The sequence below is a fragment of the Panthera tigris genome, chromosome B1 (assembly GCF_018350195.1).
Source record: "Panthera tigris isolate Pti1 chromosome B1, P.tigris_Pti1_mat1.1, whole genome shotgun sequence".
In the NCBI taxonomy this organism is placed as follows: domain Eukaryota; kingdom Metazoa; phylum Chordata; class Mammalia; order Carnivora; family Felidae; genus Panthera; species Panthera tigris.
In genome coordinates, this window is record NC_056663.1 from 445,255 (window position 1) to 469,195 (window position 23,941).

Sequence of the window (23,941 nt, forward strand, 5' to 3'; positions counted from 1 at the left end):
TTTCTGAGCCCTTTTCCATCTCCAGATAGATTCCATCTCACTATGAACCATTGACATCAAACTTTAGAAAGTATCTCCATTTGAGGGTGAATCAGTGGAAGGGCTTCAGGATATATCTATGAATAAGGATTAAAGAAACTGCACAGATAAGTTGTTTATTAATGTGCAGGAATTGCTGGAGAATCCTAAAAAAATAAGATTGATAATGGAAAACCTGAGCTCCTTGACTTTATAATGCATTCCAACATTAGCAAAGTGAGTCAGTGTGGGTCTAGCCTCAAAATAGTAATTATTTGGAATGAATTGGGAGAATGTAGAAACTGACTATGAAAATCAAGGTTGCATTTAATCCACATGATGGGATGGGTTTTATTCCACAATTTCTTTTTAAAAATGGAATCAACTTAAATGTCTTAGAGTAGGTGTTTTTAAAAAATAGCTCACAATACCTACATTCCAAAGAGACATTCATGGATTTGTAAAGGATCTTCTAGTTGTTGCCTCTGAGCATGATGACTTCTCTGAAGATGTGTGCATGCTTCTATGCTTTGAGCAAGCTGGTTTGAAGTACGGTGCATTCATGTTTTGATAGATTCTGGCAAGATCGCCCCTGCTTAGAGTTGCAGTGATGTTCTTAACAACCACAATGTGGGCTTTTTACTCAACTGTAAACAGGACTCAATATTACATTCTTTATTTTTATGTATATAAGGAAAAATATGGGTCTTATTTATATCTCACTGATTACTAAATGTTGCTAATACAGTTATGTTTCATAGACATGTCCCTGTCAATTAGTTTTCCTCCTTGGCTCATTTTTCATGTAATTTTACATATTTCATATTCTGTAGTTTTATCACGCACACAGTCATTTACACGAACATGTGCACTTTGATCTATTTTAGTTATAATTTTTATACATTGAAATATAAATCTTCATGTTATCACCTTTATCTTCCCCTGTTCTGTTATTATAAAAATATTCTGTTGATTTTAGTCTGAGTATTATATCATTTAATATACTTACACGTTATATTTTCTTGATGAACTCATCTCTGTGTCGACACATAATAGTCTTGTTTCTTGTTACAGCTTTTGAGTTAAAGTCCATTTTATCTGATAAAAGTTAGCTACCTCTGCCGTCTCAGGATTTCCATTGACATGGACTATGTTTTTCTGTTTCACCACTTTGAGTCTGTGTGTGTCTTTAAAACTGAAGTGAATCTTTTGTAGGTAGCATATATTTGGATATTTTTTTAATGTTTATTTTGAAAGAGTGTGTGTGAGCACGAGTGGAGGAGGGGCAGAGAGAGAGGGAGAGAGAAAGAATCCCAACAGGCTCCATGCTGTCAGCACATAGCCCAATGTGGGGCTCTATCCGATGAACTCGTGACCTGAGCCCAAACCAAGAGTCAGGTGGTTAACCGACTGGGCCACCCAGGCGCCCCTGGGAATTGTTTTTAATCCAGTCAGCCAGTATATGCCTTTTTATTGTAGAATTTAATCCACTCACATTTTAAATAATTATTATAGGCAAGGTTTACTAATGCCATCTTATTAGATCTTTTCTGGATGTTCTGCAGTTCTCTTGTTCCTTTCTTCCTGTCTTTGTGTACTGATGATTTTCTGTAGTGGTATGCTTTGATTCCTGCCTTTTTTCTTGTGTATTTATTGTTGCTGTGTGGTTACTGTAAGACTTACATAAAACATCATTTAGATGTAAGTCTAATGTAAGCTGATAAGCAACTTAACTTTCCCCCTCATGTTTTGTTTTCAGTATCATAATTTCTTTTCATATTGTGTGTCCTTAAAAAGTTATGGTAGCTATTGTTATTTTCAGAACTTTTGTCCTTTAACCTGTATGCTGGAAGTAAGTGGTTAGTGAGTCACTGTATAACTGTATAACTGTATACAGTTAGAATTCTGTATTGTAGAATTCTGCATTTAACTACATTATGTGCTTTTTTGCTTGTTTGTTTTTTGTTACTAGTGTCCTTTCCGTTTCAACTCCCTTCAGCGTTTCTTGTAGGGAAGTTCATGGGTGATGCATTGCCTCAGCTTTTGTATATCTGGGAATGTCTTTCTCTCTCCTTCATTTAGAAAGAGACCTTTGCTAGGTGAAATGTTAAGTTTGGCAGGTTTTTTTCCCCTCAGTACTTTGCGTATGTTAGTCTACCCCCTCCTGGCCTACAAGGTTTCTGCTGAGAAACTCTCACAGTCTTGCTGGGGCAGGGGCTGCCCCATTCAGTGATAAACTTCTTTTCTTGCTGCCTTCAATATTCTCTCTTTGCCTTTGATGTTTGGCGTCTTACTATAGGAGGTCTTAGAAATTTCTTTGGTTAGAATTTTTTTTTTTTTTAGGGATTTATGAGCTTCATGAACTTGGATGTCCTATTCTCTCCCTAGATTTGGGAAATTCTCTGTCATTATTTTCTTAAATAAGCTGTGTGCCACTTTCTCCAACTCTTACTGTGGGACTTACATAAAGTCTTAATGGTACCCTGTGTTAATATATTCTTTCTTTACTCTTTTTCATTATTTTTGTTTGGTCTCCTCTCATTGGGTGATTTCAAATGACCTCTCTTCTACTCACAGATTCTTTCTTTTGCTAGATCCAGTCTGTTATTGCTGTACCCCATTGCATTTTTTATTTCGTTTATTGTATTCTTCTCCAACGTTTGTTTAGTTCTTAAAATTTCTGTCACTTTAACTTCCCAATTTGTTCATGTACTGATTTCTTCATTCTGTTGAATTGTTCTGTGTTTTCTTGTAGCTCACTGAGATTCCTTCAAACAACTGTTTTGAAGTCTTCTAATGGGAAACTTGCACATTTCCATTTCTTTGTGGTCGTTGCTGGAAAACTATTGTGTGACTTTGGGAGTTTCATGTTTCCTTCATTTTTTATGTTCTTTTACATGTTGTATTTGCTATATCCTTTCTCATACCTTTTCTGTGTATAGTCCTGCACTGCATTTCTTGTCCCCTGTTGTGGGAGCGGGGGTGGAATTCCTGATTGTATGCCTTCTCTTGATACTGCAAAGCCAGGTCACGTGCAGAGAGCCTCCCTGTTGCTTTCCCTAGTATGGTGCTAAATGCTTTAGTTTTGTGTTGACTCACAACCCCATAGAGTTGGGCCAGTCTTGTCTGCTTGCTCACTAGTCATCTGCAAGTGCTCACTCTGGACACAGTTGGGAGTGCACTCAAGGTAGTTAACCACATGGTTTGGAGATGTGTACTGAGCACTGGGGGGAACTCTTATATCAACTGGGGTGTCTAGAAGTGCAGTGTCCCTGGCAGCTTGTGGACATGCTTCCTGATAGAGTCTGCTATGGAGTTAGTAGGGTCCACACCTCTTTGAGGTCCACACCTCTCCTCAAAGAGCTCCATGTGCTCTTCTCACAGGTGCTTCCCAGTTCCAAGTCATGCAGCACATCCCAGTACTGTAGAAAGAACTGGGTTTCTTTGGCAGCATCCCACACAGCTAGAGGAGCACGTCACTCACATGCTGTCCCTTTCCCCCATGGGAGAAGACATGGGCCAGGATGGCCTCTTGGCCACTGAGATGTGCCATCCTGGGGAAGGGTGAAACTTTGGGCTCTTGTCCTTTTTAATGCATCCAGTCTTCTTTTTTCTTGCTCCAACAGTGTGCTGGAGCTTCTCCGCTGGACTCCTGGATTTCCACACAGGCCCTCTCATCCATGGATGATTGTCCAATCAGTGTTCTTTAAGAGGAAGACAATAGAAAATTATTCTGGCATATTGATGAAGTCTGTTTTCTCAGAAAGTAATATCTCATAACAACAAAATAGGGAGTCCTTTCACAGGAAGGCAAAAAAAGAGGGTACGAAGGAAAGTTTTTATGTTTGCATAAAATTATAAGTAAAAGATCCAGGAAACCCTGAAAAGTCTGCTACAGAAATGACTTTATGCAATCCATTAATCATGTTGAATGTTGAGCTTACTGTTTATTAAGTCCGAAGATCCCATAAGGAGAGGAAGGATGGTGCTGAATATTAGAGTAACTGGTTAAACAAGGTTTTACTGACTTATATAAAAAATCTAATATCCTTACACCCTGTATATTGAAATGATCCAAAATTGTTTAACAAGGACTGAAGAATATTTCCAGTATATTATACTGAAAAACACTGAGTGCTTTTCATATGTGACACAATAAATTTTGAGGGAGAAGTAATTTAGAACAATTTTTAAAATGTAATGATTATGGCATCCGCCCCCTTTGTCCCCTGTGCTGCTGTTGTTTAAGGCCTGCTTCTATTCTGTCCTCTTCTATCTCTGTTCTTCCCATTTTTACCTATTTTCATTTATCCCACTGATTCTTGTCCATATCACTTATTTTTTTTTTTAATGTTTATTTATTTTTGAGAGAGGCAGAGCACGAGTGGGGGAGGGACAGAGAGAGAGAGAGGGAGACAGAATCCAAAGCAGGCTCCAGGTTGCTGTGCTGTCAGCACGGAGCCCGATGTGGGGCTTGAACCCACGAACTGCGAGATCATGACCTGAGCCAAAGTCGAACACCCAACTGACTGAGCCACCCAGCTGCCCCATCCAGATCACTTATTTTGCTCCCATTATATCTTCATGAGTTCATTGGACCCACTCTCCCCCACCACCCAACCTTTATTTTACTTTCATTCCACCTCACTTTCTCTGACTTATTCTGTCTCACTTGTTTTCCCTCTTTGATATGTTCTTTCTTCCTTATCCTCACATGCAACTCAGACATCTGTATGGATGTACTAAAGATGCCCACCTCCTGGGAAGAGTTCACTTTCCAGTGAAACACTGGGAATGTAAACACACCATGCCAGGCACAGCAAGGAAGGTGAAGTTTGGGACAGGACATGGGATGTCAGGAGAGGTTGGTGACCTCCCCTGTCCAAGGCTCAGGGACCTCCTTTAAGGTAGACTGAAGGGAGGGCCTAAGAAGCAGCCGGGTGCAGCTCCCAAGAAAAAAGGGGTCTCAGGAGAGGACTGGGGTCTGCAGAATCCTAAGGCTGGGGTTGGCATGGCATCTGGGGGGTGGTCTTAAGTGCCAACAGGTTTGATGGGTGGTGAAGGGCAATAATCCATTTCCCTTAATTGTGACCTGACATTGATTGGGACAGGAGTCCATGAAAAGCCGAAAGGCAGAAAGTGCAGACAGGGATAGCTTCCCATTACTTCTTAACCAGAAACAAAATGAGTCCTACCTGGCAGCAGAATGACCAGTATCCTGAGCCTCTCAGGATGATGTGGGCCTCTCTGATGATGGTATGGACAGGTACATGGACTGTGATGTCTGCAGGGACCCCTGCAACCAGATGTGGAGAATGGGTGGGGAGGGGGCCAATGGATGCAGGATTTGAATCTCAAAGACAGGAGCACCTGGTCCACCCCACTAGAGTGGCACATTTGCTCCAGGAAATCTGCTTCTAGCTCAGCAGGAAACTGTAGGGCAGGTGGTGTTGGTCAAAGAGGGGTGTGGCCAAAGATCCCTCCTCACCCAGGAAGGGGCAGGGACTGTGAGGCTTGGGTCAGGTGGTGCTGGGCCTTGAGAAACAAATGGCCAGTGTCAGCAGTCCGTGCCTCATCTACCCTGCTCTCAGGTGTTTCTGTACCTCCCCCTCCTTCCTCTAACACATATCACCTCACATTTTCACCTTGGGATTGTTGCTTCAAAGTGGCCTTGGTCCTTTCCCCTGGTGGAGAGTTTAGGATCTTTGATCCCCCAACCTATAGGCTTTCCACCACATATCTTCATAACTCGGTCCCCAACGTTGTGTCCAAACTCAACAACCCTCCCACTCACAGCCCCCATCACAAGTGCACACAGGTTTCCCCAGCTCTGAACCATTCAGATCCTGGATTCTAGTTTTTCACTGGTCAGGATCTGGCCTTCCCTTCACCACAGCCCCAGTAAGTTTCACAGGCCTGCTGCCACAATGCTAGTTTCACTTTGTTTAAGCAAAATATTGAGGCTTCTGCTTCCAGGTAAGATGTGTGAGTAGAGAGACAAGACACACAAGAGGAAATTAAAGAATAAAAGTTATATTGTTCCAAATTCAGAGATTTGTGGAATCAGAGAGGGCTGTAAGAACCACAATTCCAGGAAGAGAAGAGGTCCTCTGATTTCCACACCTGGGTGAATTTGCTTAGTACACACAGTGAAACTCATAGGCAGAAGTTCACTACCAGGGAATAACAAGTAGATCGATATGTAAACATGTGGGCTGGCATAGGCTGATTGAAATATAGAGAATGTCCAATACTGGGATCCTTTTCCCCATAGATTTTTTAGGTGGGGATACAGAGGAAAAGAAAGCATTTTAGCTTCTCAGTTCATAGTACTTAAGAAGGTGTCTTCAATAAGTTTAGAAGAATGACCTGAAAGGCATGGATGTTTGAATAAAATCAAAGCTGTAACCTAACCTGAGTGTAATTTTTAAGGTTATTTTGAGAGAGAGCGAGCGAGCGAGCATGAATAGGGGAGGAGCAGAAGAGAGAGAATCCAACCAGGCTCCATGCAGTCAGCACAAAGCCCGATGTGGGCTCAAACTCACAAACTGAGATTATGACCTGAGCTGAAACTGAGTTGCATGCTTAACCAGCTGAGCCACCCAGGTGCCCCGTTTTTATGACTATTTCAATTCCTGAATGAAAGAAATGATGTAAGAGAATAATAAACTTCTCTAGGTAAAACAATATCAACTTCAGCCCCTTCCTTTTTTTAAGACCACGTGTGAAATCAATCAAACAAACAAAAAAACAACAAAAAAAACAGATCATTGCAAAACAGGAAAGGTAATGGAAAAATAAAAAAGACAAAATGAACAAATCCACATGTATCTTGAGACTGGAATTAGGAAAATTTTATATTACACTAAAAAGAAGTTATAAGAAATATGAAAAGATGGAGAAATTTAGTAGTTCTAGGTTTCAGAAACTATGTCCTCCGACATTAATGGAGTTTAATAGACTTTACACACTGAAAACAAAAGTCAGTTTGAGGACACAAAAATAATATATAATATTCAAACCAAAGAACAGAAATAAAGTGGGGGATTGAAAAGGGCATTGCATACTCCCTCATAATAATATTATAAATTAATAATAAGCATCTACATTCTCTTTTTTGCCACTTGTGAAGCAGGATTACTAATCATGTTCAAATGAGTACTAATGACTTGGCCTTCTCTTGTTATCCTGGCAGTAGAGAAGCACCAACTACTTTCCTAGCTTTCTGCATTTGCATGTGGGAGGTGCTGGGACTCCCAGGTCTCATTCTTACTTGGTGATTTGTGGATTTGTAGCTGTTGTGATGGGGATATAGGCAAGGTCAGATTGTCTTTGCTTCTGCTTTCAGCTTTGCCAGTGTTTTTTGTCACTACAGAGATTATTGTAAGTATATGAGGCACTCAGGAAATAGGATACTCCAGAATGTCTTCAGCCACTTTCATGTCCTACTTCTCACTGAACAAAACCCTTTGGCAACAAAATTCTCGTCTTCCCAGTAATGATTCTTTCCCACTTATTTCTTGTTTTAGCAGATACACATCACTGAGTTTTCTTCTGCATGCAAGTGTGTTGCTCAATTGAATGAGTACAAAGTGATTACTGATCTAGAATCTTTCCTGTGCAATTTATTTAAAGGATAAATGAAAAGTATTTCTACATTGATTACTGACATAGATTTATCTCTGACATGTGACTTCTCCACTTTAACAGAACTGTGGATGAAAATTCTTCCACACTCACTTCATTTACATTCTCCCAGGTCATATATTGACTCCCAGGTCAGTCCATTATCGAAAGGCTTCGTCATACAGATGGCCCATATATGGATTCTCTCCCATTTTGGATTAACTTCAGTTGAGTGAAGTCATAAGGATGAATAAAGGCTCTCCCATACGTATTACAAAGTGTTTCGGCCCTCAAGTGTGTTTATAGCTTGAAGCTATAGGTGGTGAATCTTCTGCATTTATTACCTTTAAATGTGTTTTCTCGTGTTGTCTAAGGTTAAAATATTTACTGAAGGCTTTCCCACATACATAACATTTATATGGTTTTTCTCCAGTGTGGATTCTCTTATGCAGTCTAAAGTTATAGCTTCTATTGAAGGCTTTCCCACATACATTGCATTCGTATGGTTTCTCACCAGTGTGAGTTCTCTCATGTCGTCTAAGGACAGAAGAGTGATTGAAAGCTTTCCCACATAGGTGACATTCATATGGTTTCTCCCCAGTGTGAGTTCTCTCATGTCGTTTAAGGACAGATGAGTCAGTGAAGGCTTTCCAACACAGATGACATTCATACGGTTTCTCTCCAGTGTGGGTTCTCTCATGTCGTCTAAGGACAGAAGATTCAGTGAAGGCTTTCCCACATAGATGACATTCATATGGTTTCTCTCCAGTGTGAGTTCTCTCATGTTTTCTAAGGTGAGAACAATGAGTGAATGCCTTCCCACAGAGGTGACATTCATACGGTTTCTGTCCATTATGAGTTCGCTCATGTTGTCTAAGGTAAGATGTTTTACTGAATGTCTTCCCACATAGATGGCATCCATATGGTTTCTCTCCAAAGTGAGTTCTTTCATGTTTGTTAAGGTCAGAACAATGAGTGAAGGCTTTCCCACATAGATGACATTCATGAGGTTTTTTTCTAGTGTGAATCATCTCATGTCGTCTAAGGTTATAACTCTTACTGAAGGCTTTCCCACACAGATGACATCCATATGATTTCTCTCCAGTGTGAATTCTCTCATGTTTTCTAAGGTCAGAACAATGAGTGAAGGCTTTCCCACATAGATGACATCCATGCGGTTTCACTCCAGTGTGAATCAGCTCATGTCGCCTAAGGTTAGAACTTTTTCCAAAAGCTTTCCCACATTCATGACATTCAAATGTTTTCTCTCCATTTTGAGTATTATTGGGTTGTCTAAGGGCAGAGCTTTGAATAAAGGCATTCCCACCTTGATGACATTCATATGGTTTACTTGTAGCATGACTCTGCTTATGTATATTAATGGATGTCAAATAACTGCTGTCTTGTCCACATTTGTTGCCGATATAGGGATTCTTTCCCATTTTAGGTACCACATATTGAGTCCACGTTAATATTTCAGTAAAATTTTCTCCAAAATCATTGCATTCAAAAGGATCTTCTTGGGTGTGAGATTTCTGGTTTTTGAAAGGAAATGAGAGACTGTTAAAAATTTGCTCATATTTATTCCTTCCTTCATTTCATCTATGTATAAATTCTACAGTCATCATTCAGTGACAGTCCTACAAAACTTTTTATATTAGTTACGTAAACACAGGGTATTACATTCCAGCAAGCAAAGAGATTTTTGTAGCATCCCAAATGCACAGATATCATTATTAGGTTTCAACTGTTAGGTATAAGTCATGATTATGCAGCTATCTCTTTACAAGAACTCAAGTATGGTTTTGACCTCAGATTAATTTCTTCCCTAAAATCAAACTAACCAAAACTTCCTACTGTGAAAGCCCTTGATTCCAATCTCAATTATGGTTGTGTAACTATGCCCAATTCCTTACTTATTCAATACCCAGATCATTTGTAAGAACAGGTCCACACCCTTAAAGCTTACCATTGCACTGATTAATGTCGTGTCCTTCTTGTAGATATGTTGCATGAATATTATTTCTTGTTTTTTAAGATCATCTTCCCTATCTGAAAAGATTGGGGAAAAAATTGCCACAGTGACATTGAGGGAATTAAAATGCTGAAGACACTAAATGCTCATTTGAATAGGTTTCAAATACTAACAGAGATGGGAAGGAAAAATGCCAAATTAAGGAATACTTTAAGAAGAAACAATTATAGGACATCAGCAGTTGACATTTTCAGGACTGAAATATGAGAAACATAAGATGGAGATGACAATTTGGGAATGAAAAGAGAGGGAAAATCTTCATAGAAGAAAGAAACAGGGACATTTTTGTGAATTGTAACCAGTAAGTACATAACTATTACCCTCCCCAAGCCAAAGACAGAATAGAAATTGACACCTATAAAGTATAATGTCAACATCTGAAGAAATTTCCCCCATCACATTGTCTATCTTAAAAAAGTCACTAAATTTCATTTCATGATTCTTAGGGCCTGCTCACTGACTAGGTTCTTCATGTAGCTCACCTAGACTCTGGCATTGCAGCAAACCTATCCCTTCTGTGGAAAGTTGCTCTCCTTGTTCCAAGTGGAAAATTGTATCTGATTTGTAGAGTTGTTTGCCTGTTAGTAGAAAAAAGATAATCAAATTTTGGGTTTTGTGCCCCAAACAGTACATGATCATCAATATAGGGCCAACTAATGAGAAAGAATAAGGTAACCTCTAAAAGTCATCCCAGGGAAGAATATGTTGGAAACAACATGGATAGTCCTTCACCAACAAAAGCTTAACTCTTCACTTGTTCCCAAAGACATTAAGGACCTATGACTGACACCCAACCAAGTTCAAAGACAAACCGTGCAATCTTCGATATTTTAATACAGTGAGAAGATACAAGTTCTCACAGTGTTTGAATACTGTATCCCAAACAAATCCAACAAATAATAACTCCACCAGAAACATCTAGATTCTATGTGGAAAAGTTTTTTGTTTTGTTTTGTTTTTTTTTTTAATACTGTGGTCTGATCTAACCACAGCCCCCACAGGAAAAAAATTCTTTTTTAAAAAGTCAATACATTTAGCTATCAATTCAAAAATAATTAGTTCTCACCACTGTTTGAGTGTTCTGGAGATTAAGTAGCAAGAATGGCATGAAATTGTGTGAGGAAGATTACATTCTAGTGGGATGACAAAGTAAAACGTGAAGAAGACTGCTGTAAGGTAGTTGTGAGAGTTAAGAAAGAATCAAGACAGAATCTGCGGTGAGAAATGAGGAAGCTCTTCTACATGGCTGTTGAATGAATGAGTGAATGGATAAACGTATACATACATGATAAATAGTAAGAGACTCACCAACTGAGACTAGATGACTTATGTTCTCCAGCATCACATCTCTGAAGAGTTTCCTCTGGGACCAGTCCAGTAGGGTCCACTCTTCCTGGGTAAAGTCTACAGCTACATCCTCAAAGGTCACTGATTCCTAGAGCATTATGGACATTGTTTTCAGACAGGGCCATTTCTGCCAATATTCAGGGGAGGGTGGTATATGTAACAGCACTAAGGAAGTGGGGGCTGCAGGTACAGAACATTCAAATAGGATGCTGGGTTCGGTCATCATTTGCAGTGCACACCTGGACATCTGACTTTCAGATAGACCCACAGGCATACACATTCTAAATACATAACTTTCATTATAAAGAGATATCAAATGAGATGTGGCATAATATAACCTGAGAATTTCCCAATAAACTTGTAATTAAGACTTCCAGTTCGGGTTACCCAGGTGGCTCAGTTGGTTAAGTGTCTGACTCTTGGTTATGACCTCACAGTTTTGTGAGTTTGAGCCCTGCATCAGGCTCTGCGCTGACAGTGTGAAGCCTCCTTGGGATTCTCAATCTCTCCCTCTCTCTCTTCCCCTACCCCACTTGTGCTGCTTCTCTCTGTCTCAAAATAAACTTTATTTAAAAAAAAAAAAAAAAGGCCTTCACATCATGAGTATAAAAGTTTCTCCTGAAAACTTAAAACACTATTCTCCACCAATTTCAAAAAATCTATGGACTCATTATATACAACCTGCCACTTTTTAAGTACTATGATTAGATTATTCCTCTTTATGACTTCAGTTTCATCATCCATGAAATGGTGTAGTGACCTTTTACGAGTTCTTAAAGATCCAATGACATAGCAAACTGCTAATGAACAAACATTTCTTTTTTTTAATTTTTAGAAAATTTTAAATGCTTTTGAGAGAGCATGTGCATGCACACATACGCACGTGAGTGAGTGTGGGAGAGGCAGAGAGAAAGAGAGAAAGAGAGAGAGAGAGACCAAAGTGTGGAGCCTAAACTCAGGTCTGTAAGATCATGACCTGAGCTGAAATCAAGAGTTGGATGCTCAAGTGACTGAGCTACCCAGGCACCCCTAGCAAATATTTCACTAAACACAACTTCTAGTTTTATTATTCAATAAATGTCAGATGATATTGAAGCACTGTCCATAATTCTGCAAAACTGAAAAGAATTCATACAAGATGGGAGATCAGCAGGCACATCCTTTAACCTTCACATAACTACATTGTTCATTATAAAGTATAAAGCTAAATGGTTCATGAGCACAAGCCAGAGGCTCTGAGACTTGTGTAATGAAAGATAGTATTTCCTGACCCTTCCTATGGCCTGAGTCCTCCCAATAGCAGTTAACACTGTTTTTTGTTTCTTTATCTTGTGTCTCAGTCCAAGCATACTTAAAGCCAGTATTGTTCTTGTCTCTTCAACTCATCAAAAGTTTCCAGAGGTCCTTAAATTTTATTTTACCTCCTATGCTTTTACTGAATTACAGCCAAAACTAAGAAAACCATACTCCCTATACATTGTTTCCAGTTACCAAATGTGAACAGAGGGAAATTACAAAGAGGGGAAAAGTAGGATTTGGTACATGAGAAGTAATGAGAATTTGTTTTCTCTTTCATAAATTTCAAAAAGTACAAATACATTCTATCAAAACTTTTACAAGGTTTAAATTTGGGGGAAAAAAAGAGAATGACTCCTCATTGGCTTCTCCAGCATGACCACCATTCATCTTCCCTCAATATTAATTAGCACTCCCTGCAGCAAGCACATAGGATACTGCATTGGAGCTCACCTGTGGGAACAGCTGCCTCCCTATTGGGCTGTAAGGTTTTGCTCTTAATCATCTTTATCACCTGCACTGACCTCAATCCTAAGCCCAATATAGTCAATAAAATGGTTAACGAGTGTATTTTTGGTGCCAAGAAGGCCATGGGATGGATATGGAAAAAGAAAATCTCTGATACCTGTCTTGTAAATACCCGGCATTAAACTAGGCTGATATCTTAGTGTAACATTGGGAAGGAAATTACCACATGAAGAATCCTTAATTTCATAGTTCTTGGAAAACTTCAAGTTCAGATTCTTGAAAAACTTGAGTGTACTTAGAACATGAATGCTTGTAGGAGATACATAGCCATATGATGGCAATGGACATGATATTTCAGTAGAAAGAATAATTCCCTACTCACTTGTGATTCCATTCTGTCTTCTGGGTTTTCACTCATACAGTCCAAGCAACAGGAGGCAAAGCTGAGGAAGGAGAAAGGAGCCATGAAACTCCAGTTGCCCACATTTTCCATACCCACTTGTTATGAAGCCCCAGTTCTTTACCTGGAAGTGATCCCCAGCACAAACGACAGAAACATGCACTGTACTCCAAAGGAAATGGGGTTGCAGGGGGATGGCTCTCCACTACCAGGGGAAAAGTTAAGGCTCTGACTCTTGTTGCTTGGAGAGAAGATAGAAGTACCCTCAATTTAGGAAGAATGTGAAAACCCACTTCCTCCTGATTCCAAAATAGGATTTCTGGCATATGTGGAACCCTTGTGAAAGTTCTCAGGCTGAGGTATTAGTTTGTGTACCGACCAGCACTTTCCTTGGCTCCTCAGCCCTCTGGTATCTCACTCCATTCCTATTCTTCCCTGCCCTCAGCCCTCTGAATTCCGTATCAATCATGGTCTCCTCCAAGAAGGGTCTCCAGCAATATCACTCCCTCAACATTTACCTTTCGATTTGTTCTGAATGGGTTTGGTTATGAAACAACAGAATTAAGAATGCATTTTATGGTAAGGTTAATCAATTCAGTGACTTACTTCATTTTGAGGATCAATGACACCCATGCCACATATTTAACCCTTAAAATCCCCTGCATCAGAAAACTGTAGGAACATGTGGGTTATGGCATTATTGTCATGTCTAACAATCTTTACAGGGTAGTACTCCCAGAAATTATACAATGAAAGGATTTTAGGAGGGCATTTATTTACTCCAACTAAAGTTTTAGAAAATTGTTCACTGAAATCTGCATTAGATACAACTTTCCTGAATTTCATGGTTTGATTTTCTGTATGTGTAGATCTCTGAAAACATTTATAAATTGTAAATCCTCCCCCTAAAACATCCATAGTAAGTATATTTCATGGAGAAATGATAATAAGTCATAAACATAAGTGGGTTCAACTCACCCATTTGTATCTCACATCAAGACAAGATAACAATAGTTTTAGTTTATGTGACTTTGTGCTTGGAAATTTACATACAGTTGTTCATTTATTTCTCAAAATAATTGTGCTAGTTATGGTTTTGTTATTAATTTATTAATCAATGCCATCATCATCAGTCCAGGAAACTTTAGTCATAGGACACAACTACACACACACCAGCATATACATACACATAAGCATATGTTAGAAAGTGGTATAGGTAGAATTTGATTTTTCCTTTCCTGCCTCCTAATATCAGATTCTTTAAGGGTTACACATCCCACCCAGATTTTACCTGGAATAGTACCCCTAACATTAACGATCAGAGGTGCCACCCTGTTTTTATCTTACTGTTTTTTTCATAAAATTTGTCCCTGTGTCCATATTTTCTACCACGTAAGAACCATGGCACTGCCAGAATTCCTAAATGTTAGCCTCCAGCCCTCCTCATTGTTACTGCCCAGTTTAATTCTGTCACCCATTTCGATAGATATTTGCCCAGACTAACGTCATTTATGTCTTTTTCATTATATCTGCTAATCAAGGCCCCAACAGAAAGGAACTCCAAATACCTGCCTGTTCCATGACTGTATCTGGCAGCACAGCATTAGAATACTGACCCTTCTCTATATGTGAAGTCACAACTCACAGTGGCATCCACATATATCTGGCAACACTGTTCTTGTTTGGTAACTAGTAAGTCTTCCATGTTCCTTAAATATTTCAAATCTTCTCCATGCCTTTGAACTCTTTGATTTCTCCCCTCACTTTCCAAAAATGAGATTTTTCCACTAAGTAAATAAATTATATAACTTGATGTTTTATTTCCAGAGTGAACAATCACTGTAAGAATTGATTTTACTATAAGTAGGATATTTTTCTATTTTATTTTATTGTGGTAAAATTCATACAACATTTACCATTCTAATCATGGTTTTTTAAGATTTTTAAACAATCTTTACACCCAACGTGGGGCTTGAACTTACAACCCTGAGATCAAGAGTCACACATTCCACTGACTGAGCTCTGCTCCAGTCCAAGTGCCCCTCATTCTAATCATTTTCAAGTGTATGATCCAGTGGTGTTAAATACATTCATAATGTTGTGTAACATCACCACCATCTATCTCCACAACTCTTTCCATCTTCTAAACCTGAAACCTTCTTCCCATTAAACCACTCCCATTCCTCTTCCCCACCTTCACCCTCTGACAACCATGGAATTTCTACTGTCTCTAAATAGTATATATTTTAAACTGATGGCAAAGGAATAAAAATTTTAAGATATTAAGACATTCCTAATAGAATATATTATTTTGGAGGAAAAATCATACAATGTATTTTCCTTTCAGGGAGGATGCCATAAGAAATACTTTGTTGTAGGGGCGCCTGGGTGGCTCAGTCGGTTGAGCGCCCGACTTCAGCCCAGGTCATGATCCTGCACTTCGTGGGTTCAAGCCCCACGTTGGGCTTTGTGCTGACAGCTGGAAGCCTGGAGCCTGCTTCGGATTCTGTGTCTCCCTCTCTCTCTGCCCCTCCCCTGCTTGTACTCTGTCTCCCCAAAATAAATAAACATTAAAAAAAATTAAGAAAAGAAATACTTTGTGGTTTTCTAAACATTTTAATCTTCTGACAGCAAAAGATCTTTAGTATATATTATTTTAGTAGAAAACCATTAGTTGACGAATGTTTTGATTTTCATGTATCTTTGATATGTTCTGTCTTTTCAACCTATTTACTGCAACATCTGAGTCTTTGAGAAAAAAGTGATGATCTCCTTTTGTCATTAATAAATATGTTTCAAGGGGCACCTGGGTGGCTCAGTCAGTTAAGCATCCAGCTTTCGCTCAGATCATGATCTCACAGTTTGTGAGTTCGAGCCCTGCGTCCAGCTCTGTGCTGACATCTCAGAGCCTGGAGTCTGCCTCAGATTCTTTGTCTCCCTCTCTCTCTGCCCCTCCCCCACTCATGCTGTCTCTCTCTCTTTCAAAATAACTAAACATTAAAAAATTTTTAAATAAATATGTTTCAAGTCAAAGACTATACCAAACAATGAAATTACATGGACGAATAAAGCAGAGAGATCATCTGTTCTTGAGGAGTTGTCTAGTTTAGAACTAGAGATTTTTAAAGAAATAATGACAAGGATATTCTATATACATATACTAAAACATTTCATTTGCGGAAGTGGGGAAACACTCTTAAAATGCACATATCATTTATCTGATACCTTAAAATTTTACTTGGGAAAGCATTAGAAAGTTCAGCAGAGATACAAATAAGCTCACCCCTGTACCTGCACCCTCCCCACCCTCATGAGGGAGCAAGCGTAACACTGTAGACACACTGCAGTGCCCAGGGTGCCCAGGGAAGGAGAACATACTGGCAGGCAGCTGAGTAATGGGATGAACCTGAGATGGTGGCAGGCAGGTGGATTTCAGGGCCCAAAGGTCATTGTAATTGGACTCTTCTTTCAATTTTTAAAGCTAATGGGAAGCCACTGGAGAATTGCAAGCAAGAAATAGGAACAGATATTTGTTTGCAAATTAGTCTTTGCTGAAGAATGCAGTAAAGCAATTAGGAAGGGTTTGATTAATTTTCATACTTAGGTATTTGTCTGGCATAGGGTGTTGACAGTGAAAGCAGTGGAAGCATATGAGAACAAAAGAAAAGGAAGTATAAAAATAATACATTTTTAAGTTTGTCAGTTATTATCGATCGCTAATTATGAGTCAGACTTTGTGTTAATCATGAGTCAGGCTGTGTATGTACTTAAAAAAAATGTTCCTCCTTGAATGCATTTAAAATACAATAAAGACATAAATATTAAGTTGCAACACTATGTTACCATATAACCTGAAGATATTTTCTTAGAGATGTAACCTTTGCATTTGGTTGGCCACAGTGTAAAGCAAGCAAGAATTGCTGTACATTTTAAGCCTCTGGAGAAGAGTTAAAGCCAAAACCTTCAGTGAGTTTAAAAACACTTATAAACCAAGAGAAGAAAAAAGGAAAGAAGACTTTTCAGTTTTCAGATGTTCACAAATAAACCACATATTTATAAAAGAATAAAAAGAGTAAATAATGAAATGAAAAAAACAAATTTGACAGAAATTAATAAAAAGTCTGCACAGTGAAATCAAGCAATTACAAAGGACTTATGAAAAAAATAACATTGGCAAATAAAATAGACCATGTATTCATTTAAAAGCAGTAACTTAAATGTAAGAAAAACAGGAATTATATTGTTATTGTAAATATAGAAGAAATTGGTTAATTTCCAAGAAAATGTTATGAATATTCATTCACAAAGAAGAACAATGCCATCAGCCAATTTTAATACATAAACTATATATATCAGATTCCATCCATACAATGGATTTGTGATTTCTCCCAAAGCACTTATACAACATTGTCAAGTGTAGTTTATTGCAATAATGAATGCTTCAATACTAGAAAACATATTACCTTCATTAAATAATTTTAAATACCCCAATAATTAGATCACATCAATAGACCCTTAGAAAAACATATGACCTTTCAAAATAATTTCAAATCTTTAAAAATCATGTCAAATAGGGGGGAATAATTCTTGCTAATCAAGAAAAGCTCAGCAAACATATTCAGCAGTAGAGAAAGAAGCAGTCTCACTAAAGTGAAGGCTGAGAAAGGAGGGCTGGTGAGGGCTGCAGCCATTCACCACTGCACAGGACGCTGGATTCAGGGCAAGTAAAAGAGAAAGAGAAGAGCCAAAGAACCAGAACAGGAGCTGTTCTTTGAAGACAGGATTTCAAATTCCAAAAAACAGAAGTCTTTTTAATGATCATACTTAATACAAATATTTTAAAAAGTAGACAAAGCTATTCTTAATATACTGAAATCAATACTGCTTAGTTAATATAATTTAAAAACTAAGAAACACACACACACACACACACACACACACAGTCTACTTACAACAGCAAAATATTATGGCTTCCATTTGAAATAATTTTGTAGACCCACATAAAAATGTCTTGAAAACTTTTTGAGGACATAATATGACAGGAGTAAAGCTGCCAAACCAATTCTTAACCTAGAGGACATCATGACATAAAAACCTCAGTGACTACAGAAATTCGGTGCAATCTAAATGTAAAAGTTTTAAATTTTTAAAAATTTACATTTTTAAATTTAAATTTAAATTTTATGTATTCACATACAAACTGAGAATTATCTTAAAAGTCAATTTTGTGTCAATTTTGATTTTGGGTGGGGCTATAGCCAAAACAATTTGGAACAGAAAAAACATGAAAGTAGGTCAAATTCCATCTGAAAATACATTATCTGAAACTTTAATGTTTATTTTTGAGAGAAACACAGAACATGAACAGGGGAGGGGCAAAGAGAGAAAGACACACAGAATCTGAAGCAGGTTACAGTCTCTGAGCTGTCAGCACAGAGTGGGGCTCAAACTCACCAGCTGCAAGATCGTGACCTGAACCAAAGTCAGACGTTTAACCAACTGAGCCATCCAGGCATTGCTACATTATCTGAAACTTTAACACAATTGAAATGAAGTACTTAAAATAAACAATATTCAATGATATATTACAACTGAATGGGACATAACACTTTTAAATGTGAAATAGGTGATGCCTTCCACAGGAAAAATAAAAAGCATGAAGAAAGGATTTTGGCTTCACCACAAAAACATAATACCAAAGTGTGTAAGTGCCTGTGTGTATATCGTTAAACCACAAAATAAAAAATAGTATGTAAATGCACATCAAAAATGAATTAGAGGGGTGCCTAGGTGGCTCGGTCGAAGTGTCTAACTCCTGATTTCAGCTCAGGTCATGATTTCATCCTTTGTGAGAGTAAGCCCCACATCAGGCTGTGCTGACAGCATGGAACCTGCTTAGGACTCTCTCTCTCCTCTCTTTCTGCCCCTCCCCTGCTTGTGCTCTTTCTCTCTCTCTCTCAAAATAAATAAATAAAGAATTGGAAAAACAATTAATTATACATAGGTCTACAAAAACGAAAAAAAAATTACACATGTCTAGTGAAATGAAAATAAAAACAAAGGGCTGTCATTTCATCCAAATCTGTATGTATGTATGCACGTAATGTATATATGTAATTAATTCCTGGGTTTTGCAGGGGGGGATGCCTCAAGAGTTGGTCACTGATAAAGATTTCCTTGCAGTTTGGGGGTGGGGGGGGAGTCACTGGGCCAGAATCTGTCACAACGTGAAAGGTGCTACTTCTTGGCCCAGCAAACTCCTACTTACCCAGAGTGTAGAAACCCTCAGCCATCTGCAGAGACGTTGATTCTTTACAGATCCTTGAACACTAAATCTCACTGGGATGGATGTGCTGTTAACAATTTAAAACCCTCTTTATGTCAGACATTTAGGTTGATTTTAAATAACAATTAGTGAATAAAGCACTCATCATGTGTGAAGTGCCGCAGTATTTGGTCATGGCTATTGGTTTGTAATCTCTGCCTTCTACTGCAAATTGTTAATAGTTTTAGCTCAAATGCACACATTCACTTTGTTAAACTTCAAATACATTACACAATTGGGTGCAACAAATTTCCCCTTATTGGTATTCTTTTCCAGGATTTTTCAGGCACTCCTGAGATTCACTACTCATGTGTGCACTTTCTTTAATCCTGGTGTGTAAAGAGCTAACAGTACATCCAGATTTGGTGCACAATATGTGTTGGCAAACCTCACTGATACCATGGTGTCCAGTCCTTTCCCTACTTGATGTCTGGGCATGAAGCACTTCTCACAAAGACCCCCTAAACACAGCCACTTCACAAGTTCTAGGTCACTGGCTCACAGTGAGATGGAACTGGTCTGGAGTGGGGAGAATTCTGAGGGAAAGTCGTGGGTGAGTGAGGAAATGTGTCAGGCAGGATACCTGAGGGTCAGAGATCAGAATGTCCTAAGAACACCATTTCAGGAAGGAGAGGGTAATAATCAGATAAATGAATTTTCCAGTTTGGAAAATATGCCAATCAGGTCTTTGAATAACTTGTCCCATTCCTGGGCTACGAGCACTCAAGTGGGGAGGAAAATCCAGCACGTGGAATGGATGGTCCTCTACTCCCTACTCAGCCACCAGGGAACAGGGAAAATAAACCTGTAAATGGAGAGGAGCACACGTTACCTTGTGCTTCACAATGCCCTGAATCCTGGTGAAGCCCACACGCCACGTGGTAGCCGTGGGAATGGGAGTCTTTGTGTCCCATTCAAGTCACAGTCCTTGCACTCTTGTATTGTAGTGTATGCGGAACACGGGACCACCACGGAAGGATGTGCAGGCTTTTCCTTTTCTCCAGCCTCTGAGCTTCCCAGGCTCCCTTCCATCCATTAACATCCCAAGTGCTTTGCCTTTCCATCACAGAGCCGAGCCTTACCTCCTCACTAGAGAGATACCTTTGTTCAGCGATTATTTATAAGATTCTTGGGCTTTCCCTCCCCAGCTTCCCTGTGCTGTGTGTGTTTTGGGCCAGGCAGAGATGTGAAAAGGAGGCCAGTGGAGGTAACCATTACCGGCCTTATACACGAGTCGGATTGCATTTGATAGTGGTAAGGCTTGCCCTTCTCACCCCTGCTCCTGAAAATTCCTGCCCCTATGTCTCCTGAGCAAGAGCAGCTCCTCTATTTCATGGTTTTACTCATACTGATTAAAAGCTTTTAACTTCTCCTTTTACCAGAACATCACATTTATACATCAAGACTGGAATATTAAGACCTAATTATTGGCATGAGGAAACATACAAGGTCAGGCAGGTATGGAAGTACCTTGGAGCAATGTATTTATCATGATGAGACAAGTCAGAACAAAGGTTCCAGGACTATGCAGCCCATCCCACGATATTTGGTGAAACAATAACAACAAAAAAGGGCAAAGGGAATTCAAAGAAATCACAAACTTAGTTGGAAACCTTAGCTCTCAGACCATATAATTAAAATATCGAGAAAAAGGAAGATGTTGAGTATTAGAATACCTGTTTAAACTTTGTTTTGAATGTCAAGACAAAAATCATCAGTATCTCCAACAACTGCACACAGAAATATTGTAAAATTATTTACTAATCAGCAAAACACTTTCAGTATATAGCGGACAGGAAAAGCACTGTGGCCTCATAGTTTGAATGTGACAAATAATTTAATAGGGAAAGCAATTTAGAAATTAAAAAAAAATTAATGAGACTGCAATCCAACCTCCTATCGCCCAATGCTACTGTTGGTCAAAGTCTGAGTACATACTCTGTCCCTATTTCCGTACTGATCTTTTTGTCTCTTTTCACATACTGAACTATTTTCTCCCCAGGTCACTTTCTTTCTCACTGTCACTGTTCCTGCGAAAGTCCATTGCAACCACCCACCTCCCACCCTCCACTTGACTCTCCCTTACTCCCTCCATCTCTATATTGTGCCTCTTGTATCCTCATCCTGCGGACACAACTGGACATTCAAAGGGATGGCATCACGGTTGATCTCTGCCCAGGAAGAGCTCCCTTTTCCAGTGGGATGTGGACAGGGCAAACACAGCGTCAGACACAGCCAGCGGGAGCAGGATTGGGGCGTTAAGTACACGGGGGTTCCTAGCACGGGATCGGTCTCTACCGTCAGGCCGGGGCCCACGGGCGTCGCTGAGGCGGTGACCGTGCTTCCGGCCGCGGGAGGACGAGGATGGCGAGGGTTTCAGAAGAGGACCGGGTTCTGTGGGAGGCCTCCGAACGACTTCAAGCGGAAACGGACACGGACCAGAGGACCGAGGAGCGGAGGGATCGACGTCCTGAGCGTCTCAGGGCGACGCTGAACTCCCCCCGCGACTGACGGGCGGCTACGGGGCCTGAGGCGGGGACCAGTAAGTGGCAGGAATCCGTGGGCCCCGGGTATGGAGAATGGGGCCGGGAAGGGGCTGAGGTAAACCTCAAACACCACAATTCACTTACCGAGCGATACCTGCTCTTCCGGAAATCCGCTTCCGGGTTAGTGAGAAATTACGCGAAGGGCGTGGCCTGGGGAGGAAGAGAGGGGGCCGGACGTCTGCCGAGGGGCGGGCCAGCGTGGGGCCGCACTGAGAGAGGGTGAGCGGAGAGCGGGGACCACACAACAGTGGAGGGGCAGGGCCGGTGTAGGACGAGGCTAGCGTGGGGAGGAGCTTAGGGAGGGTGAGCGGAGAGTGCACGGAACGTCACGAGGACCGTGTAGGACGAGACCAGCGTGGGGCGGGGCCTAGGGAGGGTGAGTGGGGTGGGGGTGGGGCCGGTGCCGGACGTGGCCAGCCTGAGGCGGGGCCCAGTGAGGTTGAGCTGAGACCGAAAGGGGCACAAGCGGAGGGGTGGGGCCCGTGTAGGGAGGAAGAGCAAAGACCAGAAGGAGACGTAAGCGGTGGGGCGGGTTCGGTGCAGGACCTGGCCGCGTGGTTCGGGGCCTAGGTAGGGGGAACAGGGAGGGTGCGTCTCCGGAGGGGCGGGGTCGGTGTTGGACGTGGCGAGGGTGGGGCGGGGCCGGGTTGTGGTGTGGTCGCGTCCCCCTCCCTCCCGCCTTTCCGGTCCTGCTCCTTACGTCCCACAGGACGCGGGCTGCGTGTTCAGGTGAGTTTGGGGGTGTTGGTGTCCGAGGAGCCGGCTGCCTGCAGTGACTGTTAAGGGCAGATCCAGGTGAGACTTAGAGCCCCGAGGCCTCTTACACTGTACGCGCCAGTATGTCCGCGCTACGGTGACAGGTTTGTGCACAGCCCCGGTTGACTGGACACGCCGGGCTGGAGGCACGGGTGTCGCGGGACCCCGGCGGCCGCGCTTGGCGCTAGTTAGTGGGCCGATCAGGACAGGCGGGGTCTGTGCTGTTGGCGGAGAGCCGGCGGGAGAGGCGGGACGTGGCCCAGAGCAGGGGGTGCTCAGCGGGAGGCTGAGTGTCCAGGATTTGGGGAGAGGCGTGGGTGCCACCGAGAATCGCTTTGGGTCGTTAAGTCGTCGGTGTTGCAGCTTCACGTTTTCCCGGGGAGACTCCCAGAGCTATCTCAAAGTGTGTAATTGTTTAAGAAAAAAATCAATGACGTTTGTTAAAGCACAGTTACGGATACTTTTTTCAGGCAGCGGGGCTATCTCCACAAGTGGGATTTTGTAGTGCAGAGGGGGAAATTGGACTCAATTCTGAATACAGCCTGGCGGTGTAGCTAAGGAGCAAAGGCAGGGCGTCAGTGGGTAGAAAATAAATAAGATGAAATATGAGGGTTAAGGGGGATTGTGACAACAATGACTAATAGGTTTCTTGCTGAAGATCGTCCAGGGCGATCATACATCAGCTGTGGGTTAGTGGAGGATACGGGATCTGGCCAGATATTGTGGGGGCTAGGGGCAGCCTGCTCCAAAATGTACCACAATGACATATTGATTATTTTAAGTAAAAATCCCTTTTTTAAAAAGCTTATTTATTTTGAGAGAGAGTGCGAGCAGGGGAGGGGCAGAGAGAGAGGGGGAGGGAGAGAGGGAGAAATCCAAACTGGCTCCATGCTGTCGCACAGAGCCTGATGCAGGGCTCAAGCTCATGAATGGTGAGATCATGACCTGAGCTGAAATCAAGAGTTGGATGCTCAACTGACTGAGCCACCCAGGTGCTCCTTAAATAAGAATTACTTAGGAGACAGGCTATGCTAGGACACTCAGACCCTCCTCTTTCTCCCTGGAGGCAGGAATTAAATCTGGTATGCGAAAGGTATCATCGTACTGATGAGATGAAAACTTTC

At 40.9% G+C, this 23,941-nt stretch overlaps 1 protein-coding gene across 4 annotated transcripts; it reads right to left on the reverse strand.

The window, feature by feature from the left end:
- Positions 1-3,655: 3,655 nt before the first annotated feature.
- Positions 3,656-22,397, reverse strand: ZNF596 (zinc finger protein 596). Of its 4 annotated transcripts, XM_042982808.1 has the most exons (7): positions 22,146-22,392; positions 21,814-22,042; positions 13,173-13,233; positions 10,988-11,114; positions 10,162-10,257; positions 9,614-9,696; positions 6,863-9,179 (listed from the first exon to the last, which is right to left on the reverse strand). In XM_042982808.1, the coding sequence occupies exons 3-7, from the start codon at positions 13,206-13,208 to the stop codon at positions 7,935-7,937; spliced, it is 1,587 nt and encodes a 528-aa protein (XP_042838742.1). In that variant the 5' UTR covers positions 13,209-13,233; positions 21,814-22,042; positions 22,146-22,392; the 3' UTR covers positions 6,863-7,934. The 4 variants fall into 4 exon arrangements, with proteins under 4 accessions (XP_015399018.1, XP_042838742.1, XP_015399015.1 ...); XM_015543532.2 differs by lacking the exons at positions 6,863-9,179; positions 9,614-9,696; positions 21,814-22,042 and adding exons at positions 3,656-3,722; positions 5,214-5,314 and having other exon boundaries at positions 22,146-22,397; XM_015543529.2 differs by lacking the exon at positions 21,814-22,042.
- Positions 22,398-23,941: the final 1,544 nt, after the last annotated feature.